The sequence below is a fragment of the Pyricularia oryzae genome, chromosome 4 (assembly GCF_000002495.2).
Source record: "Pyricularia oryzae 70-15 chromosome 4, whole genome shotgun sequence".
Lineage (NCBI taxonomy): Eukaryota > Fungi > Ascomycota > Sordariomycetes > Magnaporthales > Pyriculariaceae > Pyricularia > Pyricularia oryzae.
In genome coordinates this window covers 1,987,045-2,004,802 of record NC_017851.1, presented here as the reverse complement: position 1 = coordinate 2,004,802, position 17,758 = coordinate 1,987,045, and the positions used below count along the sequence as shown (strand labels likewise).

Below are 17,758 nucleotides of genomic sequence, written 5' to 3'. Positions count from 1 at the left end.
TCCCAGCTTCATGGACCTTCGTAAAAAAAACGCCTTGCAAGCTCCATCCAGGTCTGGACCCTACCCGAACGGACCGGGATGCTTGGAGCCTTGGACCGATAAGAGAGTGGAAAAGGGTCCCCTTCCTGTCGCTTCATTTCCCGGGGTCTCCACCTCCCCTGTAGATTCCCCAGCCCCGCCGCAACCCCCCGAAACTGCCGCATCGGGTTCCTACCAGGGAGGCGGTGAGCGCCTAAAACGACTGGCATTTTTTTTCTCAACAAACGGCCCTTTTTTTTAATTTCTGGATTCGTGTCATCAAAGCTCCAGTGATAATACCCTGGAAGCTGCGCTTCGTCTTTTTTTATCATTGCTTCACCCTTCCATTATCCCAGGTGAAGCTGTTTTTGAACATTTCTGTTCTCTGGGAAAGAAGCAAAAGCCAGCAGAGCCAGCTTTTTGCCCATCATGGCTCCCCTCACAGCAGCCGACATCGATTTTATCGACACGCCGCCTCAGCCACCGTGCACCATTGAGCCGGTTGGAGACTGCGGCGTGAAGACCACCACTGTGAGTTTTTGTTTTTTTTTTAGTCCCGTTTGTGTCGCCGTGGCCGTCTGCTTTGTGGATGCCCGGCATTGGTTGGACATGATTGGTTGCGCAGAGTGCGACGGTTTCGCAGCTTTTTGCGCAGCTTCAAAGCTCCAAAAATGACAGCCTTGCTTGAATATCGATCGTGGCAGAAAATAGAGTGCTGACACGTACCTTGCTTTCCATTAAACCAGTCCCCCACAATCTACAACCCTCCGCTCCCGGCTGACGGCCCCGGTGCCGCCGACTTCAGCAATGTCGTGCTGGCCTCGCTCATCTTCGGCCTGCCGACCTTCCTGGCGTGGAAGATTGGTGGTGGCACCAAGACCATCATCTTCTTCATCATAATCTTCTTCCTGCCCATCCTGGTCGCATACTGGGCTTTCAAGTCCAACTTCAGCCCGCGCATCAACGACAAGGTCAAGCTGCCCGGCCGCCCCATCGACCACTACCTGACCTTCAAGAACCCCGAGGACCAGGCCAAGTACAGCGCCCGTGGCGCCAAGATCTCCATGGAGACCTTCCACGAGATGTACTTTGCCGGCGACGTCGACATCAAGGGCGACATGCTCGATGTCCTCGAGTACCGCCACGACTGGGCCACCTTTGACTTCACCGTTGGCATCTTCAAGTTCCTCCTGCTCACCTTCTTCCCCGACGTCCTCTTCCACTCGCGCTCTCAGGACGAGAACCAGGTGCGGGACACCTATGACCGCGGTAACGACTTTTACGCCTGGTTCCTGGGCCCCCGCATGATCTACACCTCTGGTATCATCTCGGACCCCGACCGCGAGGAGACCCTCGAGGAGCTTCAGGACAACAAGCTCGCCGTCGTCATGGAGAAGATCGAGCTCAAGGAGGGCGAGCGCCTGCTCGATATCGGCTGCGGCTGGGGAACCCTCGCCCGCTTCGCCAGTGTCAACTACGGTGCCAAGGTTACCGGTGTCACTCTCGCCCGTGAGCAGGTCGCCTGGGGTAACGCAGGCCTCCGCGCCGCCGGTGTCCCCGAGGAGCAGAGCCAGCTTCTGTGCTGCGACTACCGCGACATCCCCAGCGACAAGAAGTTCAACAAGATCACCGCCCTCGAGATGGCTGAGCACGTCGGTGTCCGCCGCATGGTTACCTTCTGGAGGCAGGTGTCTGACCACCTCGAGGACGACGGTATCCTTTACGTGCAGGTCTCTGGTCTGCGCAAGGCCTGGCAGTACGAGGACTTCATCTGGGGTCTCTTCATGAACAAGTACATCTTCCCTGGTGCCGACGCCTCCACCCCGCTCGGCCCCTACGTTGATCAGCTCGAGTCTGCCGGATGGGAGATCAAGAGCGTCGACACCGTTGGTGTTCACTACTCTGCGACCCTTTGGAGATGGTACCGTAACTGGCTCGGCAACGCCGACAAGGTCAAGGCCAAGTATGGCAACAAGTGGTACAGGGTAAGATATTATCCCCCAATTTCCGCTCTTCTTGATCATTCAGAATCCGTTTGCTAACACAATGTCTTTCAGATCTGGGAGTACTTCTTGGCTTCCGCTACCATTGCCTCCCGCCAGGCCAGTGCCACCTGCTTCCAGATTGTTTGCGTCAAGAACCTCAACTGCGTCCACCGCATCGAGGGTGTCAAGTCGCAGTACGGTCTCTTGGGCGCCCTGGAGGCGAGCAAGGCTGCTGGCAAGAACAGGCTGCCTGACCTCAAGAAGGCTTAAGAGGTTTTTGTTGTAGACGGGGGTTACACCACGAGGGCCCACGCTGGACCAAGTCGCGTGGATATGTAGTAGTAGTGGTTGTCGATTTTACGGCCGCTGTTTCTAGAAGCAGCTTTGGGTTTTTCCGGCCGTGCTGGCGACACCACAGGCATATAGATATTCGGTCGGATTCTCAATCACGGGATATATGGAGGGAAAAACAAACTTAATTAGAGCTAGACAAACGGGGTGGGCGGTCGGGCTTTTCCTCTGGCTTGTGTCATGAGCCGACTATCTAAAAAGGGGCCAAGCCATTCAATTGGCTGGCGAATGAGAACGAGAGTTGAGACATGAACGACCATATTTCAGACGTCCTTTGTGTAACACGGATGACCGAATTCTTCTTGGGTTTCTCTGTTTTTGACAGAGAGGGAAACTAAAGCAAGCAAGATTAGCTAACTCACAACTAGAACTAGACTAAGCCTTTCGCGTGGTTGATGTGGCCCGGGACGTTTCGATCCCGTCCCCGCCAAGATCTTGTTCTTCTCATGAGCTAGGCTGGGGCCGAGAACGGGCTACACATGCCTCGTGGTACAGTGCATGGCTTTCCAGTGGCTAACGGGGGGCGCCTTCATTTTTGTTTTGTTCTTCTTGACTCCATCAAGTCTGGTGGCTGGAAGTGGATTTCATGGCTGGCAAGAGCTGGTCGCTCGTGTGGACTATTTTTTTCCCCTAGAAATAGGGGAGCGGGGCTTGTTCTCAGCTCGGGATCCCCGGTGCTTAAGTACGATAAGAGTTTGTGGAATCCGAGGCGTACGCAGGGGGCTTCTTGAATACTTCTCGAGGCCCGGGGAAGATGCCAGTTAGGCTGGAAGCGGTGAGCTTTTTTTTTTTATCCTACGAGAGAAACGGAGGGTGCTATCATCAGCTGAGTGCACGGATATCTACCACTGAATGAATGTGCAAGTGGGCCACACGAGGTTGGTACTTGGAGTCCCAGTTTAGCTGTTTTCTCAAGTACATTCAGGGGTTGAACTCTATAGTTTGGAGCGAGGGACGTAAAGTAGTATATTTTTCACGTAGCATGTGGCTTGTTAGCATCAACGGCGACGCAAAGAAACCTAAGGGATTGTTTGTTATCCTGACGGTTAGAGCCTTATATAGGTACAGTAATATTCAATACTATGTGGACCAAGTCAAAGTGCTGCAAAAAAAAAACCCCAAGTTTGGATACCGAAATCGACAACGTTCCCTTGTCGCTTACACCAAGGCTATAAACTCCACCGGACAAACAACTAAGTAGATATGCATGAACTGAATAATTTTTTTAAGGCTGGTCACCCTCCTGGACGAGCTCCTCGTCGCTGTAGTCCTTCTCAGCCAGGGCACCCTTGCCCGGCTTGGCCCTGGGCTCGTCGATGATGTTGCTCGTGTCGATGGCATCCTTGTCATCGCGCTCTATTAAAGTTGAGCATAAATTCAGCTTTGGGTAAAAGAAATAGGATATAGTGCCGATATCATGAGATCAAAACACGCATAAGTAATCTTACCAAGAGTAGCATCGGAATCCTCCTGTCCTGGGTTGATGGACGACTCGACCTCCTGGGCGTCGCCGACGACGGGCACCGGGTCGCTGGCTTTGCTCATGTACGAGTTGTCCGAGACGTTGCCGGAGGGGACGCTGTCGTTGCTTGGAGACATGGTTGTGGTTTAAGGATGTGCTGGTATTGCTTAGAACTTTTTGTGTTTTTCACAGGAATGTTGTTTGGATGGCTTGTTGGTAGATGGTTTGTGCTAAACACCAACAAAACCTGAGTGACGAGAGGCAGACTTCATTTATATATAAAACAAACAGCTGCATAGAACTCGATCGACAACGAAAAGCCTCTTACGATCTCGACACAGACTCTACCGCCCATGCCCCAGCCTCTTGCTCCTTCCGTTGGCAACAGTAACATTCGCCCGAGACACACACAACGATCTCAACATCATTGTAATGTTAGATTGAAGTGTCATTTCGATCCTCCCCGAATCGGCCAAAAAAAAAATGTCGTGATGCAAAGAAATGAGATTCATGACGCACTGGATCGGGTTGTTACCCCAGGGAGTAATAAGTAGGTAGCGTCTACAATAAAAACGGCTGCAGGTTCGATCGAAAACCCAGCCCCAGCCCCTTGCAGCCAGTTCCGCCCCGATCTACTGGGAATCGAATACCGGTACATGAATGTCTCGGACTCTAGAAGACGCCTAGAAAAGAAGTATTAAGAAGAAGCAATTATAAGCAAATTTCAATCGAAAAGCCGATGCGATCTGCATTGGACCTGGCTGAGATTTTGGGAATCAATCAATGGAGAGGGAAAACGGCCGGGGGGTTTCTAAATGACGTCCTTGCTTTGGCGGTAACGATCGAACAAAAGGGCGCTTGCTCTGGTGCCAAAAAGGACCCCTTACACAGGTTTGAATCAACGGTTTCTTGCAGCAACAATGTTGGTCGCACAAAAACAGCCAGCCGGTAATACTTGAAAGATCGTTTTATAATGTTACACACGTCAATTAAAACCTAGTTCGGATGGATGATAAAAATAATTTGCGATTGAATTTTACCAAACACAGAATCTTCAGACAGTGAGGCTTGAATGAGCTTTTATTGGGGGTATTTACCTGTCAATCAGTTTTGTTGCCAATTGAGCAAAAATACCGAAGTTTCAAGAAACATCTGCGAGCTGCATCATAATCAATCTAGCTACAGTGGGTATGCTAACAAGGTAAATCCAGTGAAAATAAGATCATAAAAATCGGAAAAAAAAGGTATCCGCAAACTCCCGGTGCGCCAATGCTAAAACTCTTCGTGATAAAGTCAGTGGGTGGTAGAGTGTAAACTCAGGCCAAAAGAAAAAAAGGGGGCAAGAATTGCGAATAAAGGCCACTGTGCTCATGGTGTCCGAACCAGCCTCCTCCGCCAAAAGCTCCTGGATTTCCTCTGCTGGACCTTGCCGTGCTCGATAAAGTAAACCACCTGCTGCTTCTCGTCCTCGGGCAGATGGGAAATGCCGTCATTCAGGAGGTCCAAGCATGCTCTTGACGCTATTTGAGTAAGTCGTCTTATGTCAGCTGCACATGCTTTTTTTTCTTTTTTAAATGACAAAAATTACAAAACAGGAAACACAAAGGAAGTCAGTCAGACTTACGAATGCGCTTCTGCAGCACTTCATTGTCCAGCGCTGCGCTAATGCGGGCCGAGTTGTAACAGTGGTAGATGCGCTGGACGGCGAGCATGCGTCGCCAGAGGTCCGCAGCGTCGACTGCTGGACACAGCGAAGATGACGACGACGATGATGTGGCCGTGCTGGAACTTGAGCTCCGGCTGTCCATGGAGCCTGCCGCGGAGGCCGGGCGGCGGAGCTCCAGTGCTGGAGTCTCGGAGGCGGCAGGGACAGCGGCGGCAGGCATAGGAGGAGGGAGAAATGAATCTTGCGTGACGGGGGTTATGGCGTCGTCGTCGCTGCTGGATGTTGACCAGGTCGTCGATCGGCTGGTGTATGATGTGGCCGACTCGGCTCGGGATCGAATAAAGGATGGCATTTCGTTAAAGAAGAGGAGGTAGTAAAAAGTAAAAGAAGAGAATTGTTCGGATTCTGGTTTGTGGTTTTGGATGTGTTTCCAGCTCGTCCACACTCCAGAGTATAAGTCTTCTCGAAGAGGCCGTTTGTGCCAAGACAGCAGAGTGACACAGACTATTGCAAGGCCGGCCGATAGAATCCTTCCCAACGACGGGGGTCCAGAGCCGTATAAATGGCGTTTTGCTTCTAGGTCCCTTTTTTCTCTTCGCCGAATTGTTGCGAGACAAGACAAGAGAAACAGGACGCGCACACCCGAGACTAGGCAAGGGCGTTAGACACGAGCTAAAAAAGAAGTAACAGCTTCACCCCCAAGAAACGGCGTTTGGCTGTTTGCTTGCGCCTAAGAAAAGCTGGCCCCAAGTAACAAAGTAATAATCACACTCGCGCCCTGTCGCTGCTTTTCTTTTTTTCTTTTTGCTAGCACCGTGCAACCTCCGTTAAGGTATGATGAAATGGGACCGGTTGAGCGGGCGCTAGAAGAAGGCAGGAAAATAAATAAGAGTGAGAGAAGAGCAAGTGGAAAAAAACCGGGCTTGGCAAGCTTACAACCCGACTAGGCCAAGCCGAGTAAAGTAAGATGGTCCGTTTGTTTGTGTCTGGGCGAAAGATAGGTCGGGATGTTTCCTCTCCAGGAAAAGAACGCTTTGCCTGTTTGTTGTTTGGCGTAAGGCTAGATCAAAACTAGGGCCGAGTCTGTTCTTTTCGGATTTGCAAGCAGCAGCGTGATGTAGTTGAGCTTATATATCGAGGTTAAATAAAAATGTGACTTCGGAAAGGCCGCGTTCAAAAAGGAGAATAAAAGGGGGGAAAAAAGGAGGAGATGCCGGCAGTCTTATACAGGGAAGCTTCATTGAGAAAAAAAAAAATCCAAGCAAAGGTACCACACAGGGTACCACACAGGGTACCTCTTACAGTGCCTTACTTTCCCTACCCAAAAGCCCAACGGGGCTGATGGCCATACGACAACTTGGGACCAGGCCGCCAAAAACCTTGCAAGGGGAGGTGAGGGGTTCGGTCCAACCCCATTCCAGAAAGAAATGTCATGATCAGCTAGGTTTCTACCTAGGTAAGGTACTCAATTTGCTTTTTTTGCTCCCCTTGTTTTTGTCCCTTGTCTTGCGATTGTATTTCTCATCCTTTTCCCTGGTCCAGGTTTAGTCGATTTTCATCATGTCATTGCCGCCCAACCCCCCCCTCCCTAGCCCTTGTTTTTTCCCACCCCCTTGTCCCTGCGGGATTTGCAGCCGGGTCTGTCTCCCGCTGTGGAACCTCCAATCGACTGCCGCCCCACCGGCAACCATCACTTTGCATTTTGCAACTCAAATACCGGGCAAGGTGCATTAAATCCGGTCAAGTGGTGCATGGTGGTAGAATTTGGTTGTGATGGGGGGGTTTTTGAGGGGGATAAACAAACGAGAAAAAAAAATCGAATGATAAGGAAACAAAAAGTACAAGACTGAAAAGCATCATGCGGTTCGCCTGCGTGTGTCTGCCGACTGCCCGTTTCCCGTTTGTCTGAGACATAGATTTGGACGATAAACAACATATCGCGATATGAACAAAAACAAAAAATGGGGGTTTACGGTACGGTACTTCGTACTTTGCTTTCCTCGCTTGCCTCGGACGAGATTTTTTTCTCAACTTTTTCTATGGTTAAGCTTGACCATGTTTTCTTGGCCAACCCCTGCATCAAGCGAACAAGCAATTATTATGAATGAAATTAAACGAGGCTTGCTTCTTAATTATCTTTTGCTGTTTTTGATAGTACGGAGTACAGTACCTGTTTCGTTTCAGCGGTCGGGGGATTTTCTTCTTCACGTGAATTCTTCAGTCACTGACGCGATGCTATCAATAAATTCATCATTCAATCACCAACCATCAACCATTGGTTATTCCCGGATGCTGCGCATTATGACACACACGCGCACGCACGCACACACCGCAGGGGGTGTGGGTTGAAGAAATTACTGTATCTAAGACTATCCGGATGTGGTCAGCACGTGTTACGCGGTAGCACACCCACTCTCCCTTTTCCGTTCTTTGTTCTCAAAAGCTGTCCGCCCAGTATTAACCCAAATCTGGAGGGGCTGTGCTTGCAGAAAATTTGGTTGGCATCACAAAGTCGGTGATGATGATAAGTGATGCGTGTGCGTGTGTGTGTGTGGGTGCTTAAGTCATCATACCTTTCTTTGTTGACGATACAAAAATAAAGTTCTGGATCAAAGAAGAAAGATACCAAAAGATGTTTCCGTCTAGTGGCGGTGACGATTTTTTGTTGCTTTCTACTTTTTCTCTTACGAATACCGTAGGTACATGCGAATACCAAAGTACAACCCCCCTACCAAACTTCGTACCTACAATAACCTAGCCTTTTTCATGTGTTGTTCTTATCTGCCAGGGATCATCGCATTTTTGATCACACGAGGGGTCCATGCCTACCCGCCTAATCCCGATTCGATCCTGCATTAATCCAAGCGACAAGCAAAAAAAAAAAAAAAAAAAAAAAAAAAAAAAAGTGAGGCCAACATACTCCGTACAGATAGCGTTCCAACATGACATAATCCGTACTGTACCTACGTACGGAGTATACTACGGAGTCCATCCTTACGTGCTATGGAGTACTCCGTAAGTTCGTGACCTCTCAGGCTTTTTTTTCTTGTCGGTATGCATAAATTCTTACACATGTATATCATTTCCTGATAAGCCCAAGCACCTAATTATCCGGCACCCCATTCATGATTTTATGATCGGCACGAGACGAGCAATGGCGACCGACCCTGGTCTCGATCGGTCTGTTTGTTTGTTACCAAGGCTACCTTATAACCACCCACGTAATACGACAGCCACTGATGTTCTGTCGCTGATCTTTTTTTTTATCATTTTTCTTCTTCTCAAAAAATTCGGAACATATCATCAAAGATCTTGTTCACAAAAAAATGACCGGACTATAAGCCAGTTTGCGGGGTCCTACTATGGTACGTAAACCTTGCAATGACGCGGTGACCACTAAGAAAAAGGGGCCAGTCAGTAATTTGGGGTGGTTTTTGTCGTCATGTGATGCACTATGTATACTTTGTCGATAGATATGTACGGAGTATATTTCTTTTCTAGAACAAGTTATCTTATGTTTACAATATCTGCAGCGCTCAGCATATCTGCACCTCTAAACGAAGTTCCGGGAAGCAGGCTCAAGTTCAGACTTTCCATTTATGTTTCTGTCTCTTCTTTTCCTGCTGTGCATGATCGCTCAAAATTAGAAGTCCATCAAACACAGTCAGATCTACACTTGCATACTCCGTATGCGTCTGTTATACATGGCACCACTCCATGGCGCGGACCTGTCCGAGCACAACTCCTCTCCCTCATCCATATTCTTATTTCAATCCAAACTCCTGCGCTTTTACAGTAGTACGGCGATCCCTTTTTTCCCCAGACATGATCCAATGTCTGAAACGCGGCAACGTGGAATATGTTCTCTGTCGGGCAAATGTGACTTTGTCTAATTCTTTTCGTCTGACTTCGAGATCAGCCGATTACGAACCCAAAAATATAGAAGGCGGACCGGACGAGATAGACTTTTTATATTTATTCCAGTAGCTATCAAGCAATGTTTGCAAAAAAAGACGTGCAGTGGTCATGCTCCTTGGCAAGATAACCATCATCTCTGTTCCATTTGGTCACCTGTCCCCCCTGACTGATAAGACGACGAGAGCATTCCCGGCAAGACCCCCACGCCAAAATAAAACCTCGAGACCAGAAAGTTACAATGGGCCGTAGATGCTCCAACAAAAGGGCCTCCGTCGGCTGCAGTCCCCACGCCGTAGGAGGCCGCTGTGCAGCCCGGCGGCGAGCCAGAGGCCAGGGCGAGATATCGCGACTCCACGTCCAGCAGTCGATGCCGGATTTTGACCGCCCTCGGCCGCTACAGCGAGCGACAGCACTACAGACACGGGCACCGGAACCAGCACCAGTGCCAGCAGCGGCATCAGCGCCAGCAGTCGAGGAGTTCAGAGCGCCACCGGCCCCGGCGCCGTCCGGCCCGCCGCCCGCATACAGCGTCGCGCCGCCTCGCAAGCTCTCCAAGACCTTCTGGCCCCTGCGGGGCGAGGAGTTTGACGAGGTCCCGGTCAAGGACCGGGGGTTTTTCCCGAGCAGCGGCGGCGGTAGCAGCAGCAGTAGCAAGAAAGCGGTGGGCGCCAGCAGCAGCGGTAGCGGCAGCAGCAAGGTGCTGCTCAAGTCTCCCGAGAAAAATGCCATGGATAGCCGCTTTCCCCAAGGCGGCGATGAAGAACACGAGCAGGCCCAAGAAGCGCTTCTGCAACCCTTGTCCGATTATCAGTCAGTGCGGGCGCGGAGTGGGTTCCGGGGCCGGTTCGTGGATGCCTTTCGGGCGGCGGCCCACGCTTGGCGTCGGCCGCCTCAGGGTCGGACATTTGTCTGAGCAAGGCGGCATTTTTTTTCTCTCTTCGATTTGTCTCAGTTTTATTTTGGGGGCGGTGAAAGATGAAAAGACGGGTAATGATAAGCGGAAAGTGAGGCGGACGATTTCTTACAGATCTGTCGACAAGGGTGTGGCCTGTAATTTAGTTGGCAAAATGCCTGTAGCTCGCTACGTTGGCGTTTGCTGGATGGCCAGACAAGAAATATTCCCCCCTAGCTTAATAGAGGCGGGTAAGCACCCATAGAAAAAAACGGAAGGGTATAATGTGCAGTCTCTATAAGGTGCCGAAATCAACAAAGCAAAAAAAGATAATCCCAGTCACATGTCGGGAGAATATCCAGGATCAGACCGCTAATCTATGTATATGCAAAGACGCCAGCTGCCGGCACCATGTACTTCGTATGCCGGACCTTAAAGCGCCCGTACCAAAACGCCGTCAAATGCAGATTCGCACATCCGGCCGGGATTATGAGAGTCCGGTTCATCTAATGCGCCAAGAATTCACTATGATCTGGGGCGACCGCTCTTATCCGGCACTTCTTCGTTTTTCTCCGACCCATCCGCATTGAACAGTGTTTCTTGTGCTGCGAAGACGGTAATCAGGTCAGTAATGGTCCCATGGGTGGGGTCAAAAAGTAGCTGGGCATGGTCTAGAACCTGTTCAGGCATCAGGGGAGAGACTCACCACTCCAAAGCTCAGAATACAGACCACCTCGGTCAATCAACTCCTTGTGAGAGCCCATCTCGGCTACATGGCCCTCCTTGAGAACAATGATGAGATCAGAGTCATAGATGGTCCGCAATCGGTGTGCAACAAAGACGCTGGTGCGGCTCTTTTCACGCAGAATCGAGTTGATGTTCTGCATCAGAGCCTGCTCCGTATGCGTGTCCAATGCACTCGTAGCCTCGTCGAAAAACAACAGCGGCGGGTCCTTGAGCAGCAGCCGCGACACGGCCAGTCTTTGCTTCTCACCTCCCGATATCATCAGCCCCCTCTCGCCAACCTTGGTCGCATATCCGTCAGGCCATGACTCCACCGTATCATGAATGCGGGCACGTTTCGCCGCTGCCACAACCTGCTCTCGCGGCGCCGACATGTCGCCATATCGGATGTTGAGCTCCACAGTTTCGTTGAAGAGTGGGGTGTCCTGCGGCACAACTCCGATGCTTTTACGGAGCGAGTCAAGCTGCACGCTGCGGATATCCTGGTCGTCGATTAAAATCCTGCCAGACTGCGCGTCATAGAACCTAAACAAAAGTCTAAGAAGCGTCGACTTTCCGCAGCCGCTGGGGCCTACTATAGCCACCTTCTTCCCGGCTGGGATGGTAAGGGTCAGATCACGTAGGATGGGACGATCAGGGTGGTAGCCGAAGTTGACATTCTCAAACCGAATCTCGCCGCCCTTGCTCAAAGAGAGTGGCTTGGCATCCGGCTGCTCTTTGATAGTAACGTTGACCTTTTGCAGGTTGAAGAGCGTCTCCATGTCAAGCAGAGACTGACGCAGCTCACGATAGACGGAGCCAAGAAAGTTCAGCGGCACTGACAACTGGAAAACGAGCTGGTTGATCATGACCAGATCACCAACCGAGAGGTTTCCCTGAGCAATGCCATTTGCACCCAGGTACATCATGGCAGTCAAGGCGGAAGAAAAGATGATGTTCTGCCCGCTGTTGAGGAACGCGAGCGAGGTCGCGACTTTGATGGAGCTCTTCTCGTACTGTTTCAGAGCATCATCGTAGCGTTTGACCTCGTACTTTTCATTGTTGAAGTATTTGACGGCCTCGTAGTTGATCAAAGAGTCCACAGCTACGGTCGAAGCCCGGTTATCGGCGGCATTGGCTTGGCGCCTAAACTTTGTCCTCCACGCTGTGGTCCAGATCGTAAAGGCAGTATATGCGCTCATGGTGACGGCTGTTATCATGGCGAACTGCGCCCCGTATTGCCAGGTCAAGATACCGCAGACCATGGTGATCTCTAAGGCCGTCGGGATGACGTGAAAGACCATGCTGGTGAGCAAAAAGCTAATGCCCTTGGTTCCACGGTCGATGGCTCTCGTCAGACCACCAGTCTGTTTGGACAAATGGAAAGCCAGGTCCAGCCGCAGCAGGTGATCAAAGACGTTGGCTGCAACCTTACGGATCGCCTTCTGCGCGACTGAGGCAAAGACGGCGTTGCGAAGCTCCTGGAAAACAGTCGCGCCGATTCGCGTTGCGCCGTACGCAAGTATCATAGAGCCCGCGACCGCAGCCGCCGTGCCACCCATGGCGCCAACGTCCACGTTCATGGCGTCTACGATGCTCTTAAAGTAAAAGGGTACCTGTACATTGAGGACCTTGGCGCTGATCAGCAGAGACACGGCCAGAGCGACGCGCATCTTTGTGTTGAAGCTGTCCTTGGGCCATAGGTAGTGGGACATCTCCTTTATTATAGCCCAGTCCGCCTTCCTCTGCTCCTGGTTGGTCTTGTCCGGCGTGGCCAGAAAGTCCTTCGAGGGCGTCACTGCGGGAGACCGTGGGGAGCCGGGGCCGGTGGACGATGACGGCGGAGTGGGAGGAGCGCTTGCCCGTCGCGGGGTCGAGGTGATGAGCGCGCGGATTCGGCTCGAAGGGAACCGAGGCGGCCATGGTGGCAGGTGTCGGTGCTGACAGCTCGAGAGCGTCGGCCTCGAGGAGAGCAACGCTGCTCGGGGTATGTTTCGTGTGATCATGATTGCGGGTGGGATCGACTGCTGCTGGCATTCATCATGTTGTGGAAGTGGACCAAATGGCGGGCATCCGCGATTTCATCCGTGCCCGAGATCGGTGCTGTCGCGTGAATGCGGTCGCGCCGATTGGAAAATATTTTGACAAGCCAATTGACGAGCTTTCGGGTCGGTCCCGAGAAGCAATTGGTCTATTTGTAGATGTGTCGAATCTAAACAAGAAGCATTTTATTGGAGTTGTAGGTCTTGCGAAAGAAAAGCCACTTGGTTCGGCGTTCACGACAGTTTCAGGGCCGATGATGCAATCAGTTAATCCCAAGCACGACCGAGTCAACCGACCGAGGCGGGTTAGGGTTTACATGGATCCCATCCCTGTGCATGGTAGGCGTTAATTGCGAAATCGATCAAAGTAATCGCATATTTTGACTAGCATAGGTATTTTCCAAGTCCTTCATCTGACCTTTAATCGAATGCAGTAGTTGTTGTTTCCGGGAGCTTATTTTTTGATCCGAGGAGATATTCCTTCAATTGACGCTGAAAATATGAGAACCGGTAGGAATGAGTACCACATGTAACAGGTTCAGGGTACATACATCTCTGCCAGGTTGTGCCCGGATGTTCCTGTATTAACCACATACTTAATTCTAGTCCAGTTCTAGACTAGGTAGTAATTAATAGATTGCATACCTAGTTTTCCATGAAGGAATGATCTCAAATACATTTTTATTGGGCTGGTGGAATAAGCATGAACCATGCTTGGGAAAACCAGTATAATAAACAAACAAGCCATCAAACAGTGGCAGAGCGTCTTATTCAACCCGAATTTGGAAGGAGGCCAACTCTCAGGTTAAAGGCTCGCCAAGAAGGTCATGTTACGAAGTAAGAACGAAGAAAACCAAAAGCAATTCAAAACATCGAGAAAATTCTCCATTGATAATTGTAACCAAAATCCGTTACTTTTCAGATTTGCGCCAGTGTGGCTACACCCGCAATTGATGGAACTCCAACTACGACAAGACGCCCGACAAGCAAGCCAAGACCAGCTCTTTCAATTATGCCTAAATATGCCTGTTCAATATTACTTTTACATGCCCGCAAAGCCGCCAGAAAGAAAATAAATACTCCAGCAGAGAAAGAGGAGACTCAAGAAATAAATCAAATTTCCCACGAATAGGCTGCTACGCAAACAGTAGGTACCACACTCGGCTAAAGTTCAAAATCCCCAATCTTTTTCGTCCGGGCCCCCCTTTGCCCACCACGCAAAATCTCGGAAATGCTGCCGAACAAGCGACCCTCCCTCGGCCCTGAAGAAAGTCTGGAAAGAGCCGTCTTGGGCAGGCGAAAAGTCTGGACCTGATGCGGGGACCTGCATAACAGCAACAAGGGTTGTACAAGGGGGCGATTGCAGGACTTTGGCGACGTTCATATGATGTATATATAGATCAGCACAATGCGCGCTATACCTCACCTCCCCAGAAACCCACCTCCAGGCACCGGCCAACCACACTACCCGACATGGTGCGCAAGTTCACTCCCTGCGCTCTGCTGGCCGCGGCCTTGGGCACAGCCCATGCGGCCCTCCTCACCTTCACGGCCGGGGAGAGCGACTTCAAGCTGGCAGCCACGGGCCTCGCCCCCGTGATCCAAGTCGCGAGCAACGACTGGCCCGCCGTGAAGCGTGTAGCCCAGGACCTGGCCGCCGACTTTGGTCGCGTCGTGGGCACCAACGGAACCGTTTCCGACTCGGACTCATCCTCCGACGGCCGTCCCGTCGTCATCGTCGGCACCATTGGTAACTCGACCCTCATCGACGGCCTGGTGTCGGCCAACAAGATCGACGTGTCGGCCACGGCGGGCAAGTGGGAGTCGTACGTCTCCCAGCTGGTCAAGGAGCCTGTCGAGGGCGTGCCGTGGGCTCTAGTCATTGCTGGGAGCGATCGCCGCGGCGCCGTGTATGGCATATACGATGTCTCCGAGGCCATGGGCGTGTCGCCGTTGTACTGGTGGGCTGATGTCCCGGTCAAGACCAAGCCCGATGGCGTGTGGGTGACGGAGGAGAAGAAGGTTCAGGGGCCCCCATCTGTCAAGTACCGCGGCTTCTTCATCAACGATGAGGCGCCTGCTTTGCAAAGCTGGATCAACCGCAACACAGGCGGGTTCAATTCCCAGTTCTACCGGCTTGTGTTTGAACTTTGCTTGAGACTCAAGGGAAATTGTAAGTCGTTGATTCATGCCACTCTATACCGTTGCATAATATGCCTTCATCAGTTCTGATTGGACTAGACATCTGGCCGGCCATGTGGGGTCGCATGTTCTACGTCGAGGATCCAAAGAACGGACCTCTCGCAGAAGAGTTTGGCGTGGTGATGGGCACAAGTCACCACGAACCGATGTCCAGGTCCGAAGAAGAGCAAAAGCGGTACAACCAAGGCAACTGGGACTGGAGCAGCAACCGTAATTCCGTCACAAACTTCTTCAAGGATGGCATCAGTCGAGCCAGGAACTGGGAGACCATGTGGACGATGGGTATGCGTGGTAGCGGTGACGAAGCCTCGCCTACCTTGAACCCCCAGTCGCTGGAACAAATCATCCAGGTCCAGCAGCAGCTCCTGTCCGAGGCTTATGGCACTACCGACATGGCGACCATCCCGCAAACATGGGTATTGTACAAGGTGAGCTTCGGCTTCTTTATGTCAAGTACGCTTCAATACCTGATGGAACACTAACTCTTGTGTAGGAGGTTCTTGGATACTATACCGCCGGCATGAAGGTCCCAGACACCGTGACATTGCTGTGGACGGATGACAACTCGGGCAATATCCTGCGCGTGCCGACTGCCGCCGAGAGAGATCGTGTCGCCGGTGCCGGTGTTTACTACCATTTTGATTATGTCGGTTCGCCTCGAAACTACAAGTGGATCAACTCGATCCAGTTGGTCAAGACCTGGGAGCAGATGCAGCTTGCGTACGAGAAGAATGCTCGACAGATTTGGATCGTCAATGTCGGCGACATCAAGCCCTTGGTAAGTAGGCACTGCAGGACAGTGGGCTGTTGAGGAATGCACAAGCTGACATGATTGAAACAATAGGAAATACCGCTGCTTCACTTCATGGACATGGCCTACAACATGGACGCCCACAAGACCCCCGACAGTACGACGGCATGGCTCAAGAGATGGGCGTCCCGGGAGTTTGGCGACGCAGTGGCCGACGTGACCGCCGAGATAATGAACGAGTACGGTATCCTTCTGATGCGTCGCAAGTACGAGCTCCTCAGCGAACAGCCATTCGCTTTCAGCACAGCCAACTATGACGAGGCTGAGCGTCACTTGGCTCAGTGGGAAGACCTTTTGACCAAGGCGCAAGCTGCATATGAGGGACTTGACAGCAAGACGCAAGTCTCCTATTTCCAAATGGTCTACCACCCAGTGCTGGCCGGCAAGACTGTTGTCGATCTGTACATCAAGGTGGCTCTGAACGACTGGCGATCTCGCCAAGGACGCCTCAGTGCCAACACTCTCGCGGCACAGGCTCGAGCTTTGTTCGCGAGGGATGAAGAGATCACGCAGATGTATCACTCCCTCAACGGCGGCAAGTGGAATGGCTTCGTGAACCAGCCTCATATCGGATACGACAACTGGCAAGACCCGAACAGCAACATTATGCCCAGCGTCAAGAACGTGACCGCTGGGCAAGGGCAGACTGCTTTGGGGGTTGCCATCCAAGGGTCATCAACCTCGTTCTATGACGGTGCACAAGCGACGCTGCTGGCGATGGACCCATTCATGTCCCCGACCGAGCAGAGATACATTGACGTCTTTGCCCGGAAGGACGGCAACAGTAACTATACGATAGTATCCAACGCCACATACGTAACAGTCAGCAACGGCGTGGGCTCGATCACGTCGCCAGGAGACAGCTCGGAAATTCGCAGCATCCTTAGCGTCGATTGGGAAGCGGCTCCTGCTGGAACGTCGTACGTCAGTCTGAGGGTAAGGAGCGATTGCAAATTGGTGGCCACCGTACTTGTGCCCATCACCAAGACCGAGGTGCCTGCGACCTTCCGCGGACATGTTGAGTCTGGCGGGGTCGTATCAATGGAGGCTGCACACTTTTCTTCTGCGGAAGAGAAGAATGGTGTTTCATACATCGAGATACCGCATTATGGCAGGACACTCTCGGGCATCAAGCTTTGGCCGGTGACGGTGGAGACGCAAACCGCAGAATCCGGCCCTGCCCTGAAGTACTCGGTGTATACGACCACATCGTCAAGCCAAGCGCGTCTCGTTGTGATGCTTGGTGCAGCGCTCAACCATGACCCCACGCGACTGCTACGGCTTGCATGGTCCATGGACGGAGGAGCGCCGGCGGTGGTGCAACCCGTGTCGACACAACCGCCTTATCAGGAGGGAAGGGAATGGCGTACAGCTGTGGTGGGTGGTGGCTGGAACGCCAACATCCAAATAAACGGAACTGTAGCTGCCGGTGCTCACACCATTTCGCTGTGGCTGATGGAGCCGGGTGTTGTGGTGCAGAAGGTGGTGCTTGACATGGGTGGGATGAAGGCGAGCGCGCTTGGTCCGCACGCAAGCAAACGGGTGTGAACGAAGAGTGATTGATTTAATTGTATGTGAGTTGATGGTTGGAGCTAAGCATAAACATTACTGTAAGCATTGGAATGCCGAGTAAATCGTCTGTTCCCAGAAGGCATGCGCAAAAAGTAGAATGTACCACGTAAGTGTCA

General features: G+C 51.7%; 6 protein-coding genes across 6 annotated transcripts; 2 read left to right on the top strand and 4 right to left on the bottom strand.

Annotated features, from left to right (window-relative positions):
* Window positions 1-236: 236 nt before the first annotated feature.
* On the top strand, window positions 237-2,708 carry MGG_14886 (sphingolipid C9-methyltransferase). The gene is made up of 3 exons (XM_003716490.1): window positions 237-549; window positions 765-2,003; window positions 2,076-2,708. The coding sequence occupies exons 1-3, from the start codon at window positions 448-450 to the stop codon at window positions 2,271-2,273; spliced, it is 1,539 nt and encodes a 512-aa protein (XP_003716538.1). The 5' UTR covers window positions 237-447; the 3' UTR covers window positions 2,274-2,708.
* A 675-nt stretch (window positions 2,709-3,383) lies between these two features.
* Window positions 3,384-4,361, bottom strand: MGG_03403 (uncharacterized protein). Its single transcript, XM_003716489.1, has 2 exons — window positions 3,803-4,361; window positions 3,384-3,710 (listed from the first exon to the last, which is right to left on the bottom strand). Exons 1-2 carry the CDS (start codon window positions 3,951-3,953, stop codon window positions 3,580-3,582), a joined length of 282 nt encoding a protein of 93 aa, XP_003716537.1. The 5' UTR covers window positions 3,954-4,361; the 3' UTR covers window positions 3,384-3,579.
* Window positions 4,362-4,830: 469 nt separating this feature from the next.
* Window positions 4,831-6,614, bottom strand: MGG_03404 (uncharacterized protein). Its single transcript, XM_003716488.1, has 2 exons — window positions 5,441-6,614; window positions 4,831-5,336 (listed from the first exon to the last, which is right to left on the bottom strand). The coding sequence occupies exons 1-2, from the start codon at window positions 5,832-5,834 to the stop codon at window positions 5,185-5,187; spliced, it is 546 nt and encodes a 181-aa protein (XP_003716536.1). The 5' UTR covers window positions 5,835-6,614; the 3' UTR covers window positions 4,831-5,184.
* Window positions 6,615-7,561: 947 nt separating this feature from the next.
* Window positions 7,562-8,565, bottom strand: MGG_17099 (uncharacterized protein; the record flags this gene model as incomplete). The annotated part of the gene is made up of 4 exons (XM_003716487.1): window positions 7,562-7,652; window positions 7,813-7,839; window positions 8,450-8,483; window positions 8,553-8,565. The coding sequence occupies 4 exons, from the start codon at window positions 8,563-8,565 to the stop codon at window positions 7,562-7,564; spliced, it is 165 nt and encodes a 54-aa protein (XP_003716535.1).
* Window positions 8,566-9,429: 864 nt separating this feature from the next.
* Window positions 9,430-13,312, bottom strand: MGG_03406 (iron-sulfur clusters transporter ATM1). The gene is made up of 2 exons (XM_003716486.1): window positions 10,999-13,312; window positions 9,430-10,897 (listed from the first exon to the last, which is right to left on the bottom strand). Exons 1-2 carry the CDS (start codon window positions 13,019-13,021, stop codon window positions 10,818-10,820), a joined length of 2,103 nt encoding a protein of 700 aa, XP_003716534.1. The 5' UTR covers window positions 13,022-13,312; the 3' UTR covers window positions 9,430-10,817.
* Window positions 13,313-14,530: 1,218 nt separating this feature from the next.
* MGG_03407 (uncharacterized protein) lies at window positions 14,531-17,618 on the top strand (the record flags this gene model as incomplete). Its single annotated transcript, XM_003716485.1, has 4 exons — window positions 14,531-15,230; window positions 15,299-15,687; window positions 15,753-16,037; window positions 16,104-17,618. The coding sequence occupies 4 exons, from the start codon at window positions 14,531-14,533 to the stop codon at window positions 17,616-17,618; spliced, it is 2,889 nt and encodes a 962-aa protein (XP_003716533.1).
* Window positions 17,619-17,758: the final 140 nt, after the last annotated feature.

Excerpts from the sequence above, each read along its gene's own strand:
- MGG_14886 (XM_003716490.1), top strand. The coding sequence starts at position 448 with ATGGCTCCCCTCACAGCAGCCGACATCGATTTTATCGACACGCCGCCT. Across the intron at positions 550-764 it reads GCGGCGTGAAGACCACCACT|TCCCCCACAATCTACAACCC; the intron begins GTGAGTTTTTGT and ends CCATTAAACCAG. Across the intron at positions 2,004-2,075 it reads ATGGCAACAAGTGGTACAGG|ATCTGGGAGTACTTCTTGGC; the intron begins GTAAGATATTAT and ends AATGTCTTTCAG.
- MGG_03403 (XM_003716489.1), bottom strand. The coding sequence starts at position 3,953 with ATGTCTCCAAGCAACGACAGCGTCCCCTCCGGCAACGTCTCGGACAAC. Across the intron at positions 3,711-3,802 it reads GGATTCCGATGCTACTCTTG|AGCGCGATGACAAGGATGCC; the intron begins GTAAGATTACTT and ends CAACTTTAATAG.
- MGG_03404 (XM_003716488.1), bottom strand. The coding sequence starts at position 5,834 with ATGCCATCCTTTATTCGATCCCGAGCCGAGTCGGCCACATCATACACC. Across the intron at positions 5,337-5,440 it reads AGTGCTGCAGAAGCGCATTC|CGTCAAGAGCATGCTTGGAC; the intron begins GTAAGTCTGACT and ends TTACTCAAATAG.
- MGG_03406 (XM_003716486.1), bottom strand. The coding sequence starts at position 13,021 with ATGATCACACGAAACATACCCCGAGCAGCGTTGCTCTCCTCGAGGCCG. Across the intron at positions 10,898-10,998 it reads GTATTCTGAGCTTTGGAGTG|CACAAGAAACACTGTTCAAT; the intron begins GTGAGTCTCTCC and ends CCGTCTTCGCAG.